Source organism: Littorina saxatilis, linkage group LG9, assembly GCF_037325665.1.
Source record: "Littorina saxatilis isolate snail1 linkage group LG9, US_GU_Lsax_2.0, whole genome shotgun sequence".
Classification (NCBI taxonomy): Eukaryota; Metazoa; Mollusca; class Gastropoda; order Littorinimorpha; family Littorinidae; genus Littorina; species Littorina saxatilis.
In genome coordinates, this window is record NC_090253.1 from 1,868,609 (window position 1) to 1,873,018 (window position 4,410).

General features: G+C 46.1%; 1 protein-coding gene across 1 annotated transcript in view; it reads left to right on the top strand.

Annotated features, from left to right (window-relative positions):
• Positions 1–2,722: 2,722 nt before the first annotated feature.
• The window catches only part of LOC138975041 (toll-like receptor 3), a 2,291-nt gene continuing 603 nt past the window's right edge, over positions 2,723–4,410 (top strand). The window contains exon 1 of the mRNA XM_070347692.1: positions 2,723–4,410. This exon is cut by the window's right edge and continues 603 nt beyond it. Within this exon, the coding sequence (XP_070203793.1) occupies positions 2,758–4,410 (1,653 nt within the window). The 5' untranslated portion in view covers positions 2,723–2,757.

The window sequence follows — 4,410 nt, forward strand, 5'->3', positions numbered from 1 at the left end:
TTTAAATTGATTTGGACAATTTAATTTTGATAATAATTTTTATATATTTAATTTTCAGAGCTTGTTTTTAATCCGAATATATGATATTTATATGTTTTTGGAATCAGCAAATGATGGAGAATAAAATAAACGTAAATTTGGATCGTTTTATAAATTTTTATTTTTTTTTACAATTTTCCGATTTTTAATGACCAAAGTCATTAATTAATTTTTAAGCCACCAAGCTGAAATGCAATACCGAAGTCCGGGCTTCGTCGAAGATTACTTGACCAAAATTTCAACCAATTTGGTTGAAAAATGAGGGCGTGACAGTGCCGCCTCAACTTTCAGGAAAAGCCGGATATGACGTCATCAAAGACATTTATCAAAAAAATGAAAAAAATGTTCGGGGATTTCATACCCAGGAACTCTCATGTCAAATTTCATAAAGATCGGTCCAGTAGTTCAGTCTGAATCGCTCTACACACACACACACACACAGACAGACAGACAGACACACACACACACACACACACGCACATACACCACGACCCTCGTTTCGATTCCCCCTCGATGTTAAAATATTTAGTCAAAACTTGACTAAATATAAAAAAACACCACAAAAACATACCTGGGTAGTGCGACTTTCCCAGCATTTGGACAATAGAGTAAAGGAAATTAAATGATTTATGCGTGTAGGAGTGTGCCTTTAATAAGTAAATATAGGGTTAAATATACGCGAAACGAAGTCACTTTACATGTGGTAACGGCGAACGAACGTTCTTTTCCTTTCCCGGCAGAGGTATGGTTTTCAGTGTTTGTTGACTCAACAGAATAAGGTAAGACAGAGTGTTAGCGTACAGGCAGATATAGGCACACGAACAGACAGGCAGATATAGGCACACGAACCCAGACAGGCAGACAGAGAGACAGACAAATGAACTAACTGGTAGAAAGATGGCAGACAGACAAGGGCAGACTAGAAGACATACAGGCAGAGACATAGGCGTGCAGGACGGTGTAGGAATGCGGACACAGACAAACTACAAGACTGGACGAAAACAGGCCGGCGTGTATGTGTGTGTGTGATTGTGTGTGTGTGCGCGTGTGTGTGCGTGTATGTATGTGTGTGTGTGCGTGCGTGCGTGTGTGTGTGTGTATGTGTGTGTGTGTGTGTATGTGCGTGTGTGCGCGTGCGTGTGTGTTGGTGTGCGAGCGCTTTTGTGTGTGTGTGCGGTGTGTGTGTGTGTGCGCGCGCGCTTGTGTGAGTGCGTGTGTTTATGTGTGTCTCTCTGTCAGTTTGTCTGTGTATATCTTTGACCAATTTGAAGAGACGGACAAGCCCGAACAAAATCTAGGACAGAGTTGCAGAGAAACACACAAACATAGTGATCTTTATACACTGGTCCCAATGGGACAACTGTGGGGATTCCCCCAGACTTCCGCTTGTAATATATACCGTGGGTCCTGCTCTGAGCGTGGTTCTTAAAGAACGCAATTGTGATCATGCTAAACAACCCCTCCGTTAAATCCACTGGTCGCCTATTGAAGCCAGCATTGACTACAAACACTGTACATAGACCTATATCTAAATATAGGTCCCTGCACTGTACTACAGCTGTGTCATAGTTTTCTAATACGTCTCCTAGATCCTGTCTATCTCACACGTACGTACACACACATACATTCGCGCGCGCGCGCTCACACATACACACTGTGACACACGCGCGCGCTAACACATACACACACGCGCGCGCGCACGCACACACACACACACACACACACACACACACACACACACACACACACACAATGACCTTGGATTTTTCCGTTTCATGATGCACTGGGACAGTAGATCTGTAAACATCCTTCTTCAGTTAAAACTTTAAGCAGGGCGTTTCTGATAACAACACGCGGCACTGGGCTCTCAAAAGTGCAGTTCGTATTGTGTGGGGCAACACAGGATCTTACAAGCCCCCAACCACCATTAAGGGCAGAATATACCTACGCAGTTCCAGCGGCACAGACGACGCACTGCATATTATTGATGAGGCCTGTTTTCCTTTCACGCAACTTGTAGTGGGCTGGGATAATCTGCAGTGCGTCGTCTGTCCTGCTGAAATTACATTGGTGAGCGCCAGACCTAACCTCTATAATCTGCCGTGCGTCGTCTGTCCTGCTGAAGTTACCAGGTGAGCGCCAGACCTTACCTTCAGTCGACGCGCGGTGATACATATGCCATTTGACCCTTTCTACAAATAGACGGGGGGTATCCCGGACTACAAAATGTGAAGCTTATAACTAGTTTCTCTCCACAGACACAGCTGTACATGTTAACACACACAATTTGCTAAACATGTCAGGAAGGGGCAGATTATACCTGCGCAGAGTCAGCGGCACAGACGACGCACTGCAGATTATCCCAGCCCGCTGTACGTTGCGTGAAAAAAACCCAGGCCAAGTACTCGATCGTCATAATCCCTATCGCAGCATCAATAATATGCAGTGCGTCGTCTGCATCGTCTGTGCCGCTGACTCTGCGCAGGTATATTCTGCCCTTAAGGACTGTTCTTGTTACATTTTAGCAGTATTTCTTCTTCTTCTGTTTTCAAATTGTCCTTATAAAATTCCCCACTTATCAAATACCGCAATGGAAGCACCAGTGCGCATTATACTCCCATGGGTCACTTCCTCGGCTTTCACAACTGACAGTGTCGTTTCTCCTTCTTCTGTTTTCAGATTGTCCTTATAAAATTCCCCACTTCATCAAAAACTGCTATGGAAGCACCAGTGCGCACTGTACTCTTATGGGTCACTCTCTTGGCTTTCACGACGGGACATGTCTTCATGAGGGCTACTTCGTATAGAGTTGCTTCACCAAGGCTTCAAGCCACAGACACACCCGCCCAGGCCGTCGTAACGCCGAACCAAACCGTAACTAAGAAAGTCAAATGTTTCGAAGAGAAGTGCGTGTGTTATAAAACCACTGCTGATTGTTCAGAAAACAATGGAAGCCTTACCTACATTCCCAAGCTGAAGTACTCACGGAAAATATGGACCCTGATTTTCAGCTTCAATAACTTGACGAACATTTCTAGAGATGACTTCTTCGCCAACTTATCCACAATCAGAGTTCTCCACCTCCAGAACAACGGCCTTCGAGACATCAGTGCAGGGGCCTTTCGTCCGCTCACCAAACTGCTGACACTGTATGTGGACAACAATAAGCTTACGTACCACAGTCTTCTGCCTGTTTTCTCTGCCAAGGGCCTGACAAGCTTGTTCCTGAGAAACATGAGGCTTGGACCTTTGCCTCACGACTATTTCTTCGGACAAGCAATGCCTCCGCTTTCAGTCCTTGACTTGTCTGGGAACTCATTGAGGTACCTTAACTTCACGGCTTTCAGGCCTCTCGTCCACTTGAAGAATCTACACGTTAGTAGCTGTCGCATTAACAGAGTGCAGTATGAAGCCATGCCTCACCTGCAAACGCTGAAACTCGCCAACAACGCCTTGTACGACTTTTTGGAATCATGTGCAGTTAACGGCACCTCTCTGTTTCCGAAACTGAAAGTGATAGACTTTTCTCAGAACGGGTTTGCACGATTCGACGAACAGAGGATGTGCTTGCCCAATCTGCAAACGCTGACCATGAGTAAAAACAACATTAATCACTTCGAAACGGACATGTTCGGCAAAGAGAGATTCCCACGCTTGCGGCGGCTGAACGTAGGTAGCATGCTGAACATCGAAGCCATCGACGAGTATGCCTTCAGGAATCCCACGCTAGAGGTCTTAGGAATGTACGACTGTAGGATTCGCTTCCGCGACGTCTCTGTTAACGCGACGTGCTTCGCTGGAAATCCTCGTCTGCAACAGCTTCAACTGAGCCACAATTTCCTGGCCGATTTGTCCGATGAAAAGTTCAGTCTGTTGTTCAGTTCGCTCAAAAACCTCAACACGCTGTACCTCGGACAGTGTGAGATACGCTCCATCTCACCACGTGCCTTTGCTGCCGGGTTGAAGAACCTCACCGCTCTCTACCTGCACAGGAACAAGCTGGCCGATCTGCCCGACGGTACCTTCGACTCGCTGACCAAACTGACCACTCTGACGCTGGGGTTGAACCAGTTGCAGACCGTCAGGGAGAAGTTGTTTAGCCCAGCACTACAAAGTCGTCTCAAGCATGTCGATTTGAGTGGAAACCCGTTCGTCTGTGACTGCGACTTGCTGTGGTTTAAGAACTGGTTCGTATCTTCTCATTCTAAGTTTCAGCAGTACACTAACTATACTTGTCATAACTTGGCTGACACTGGCCTGAAACACTTCGTTGTGAGAGAAGCGGTCTGCTTCGTCAGCCAAGAAAGCTACAAGGCCATGATATCGTGCGTCACCATCTTCGTCTTCTTGATGTTCGTGCTAGCGGTAGTA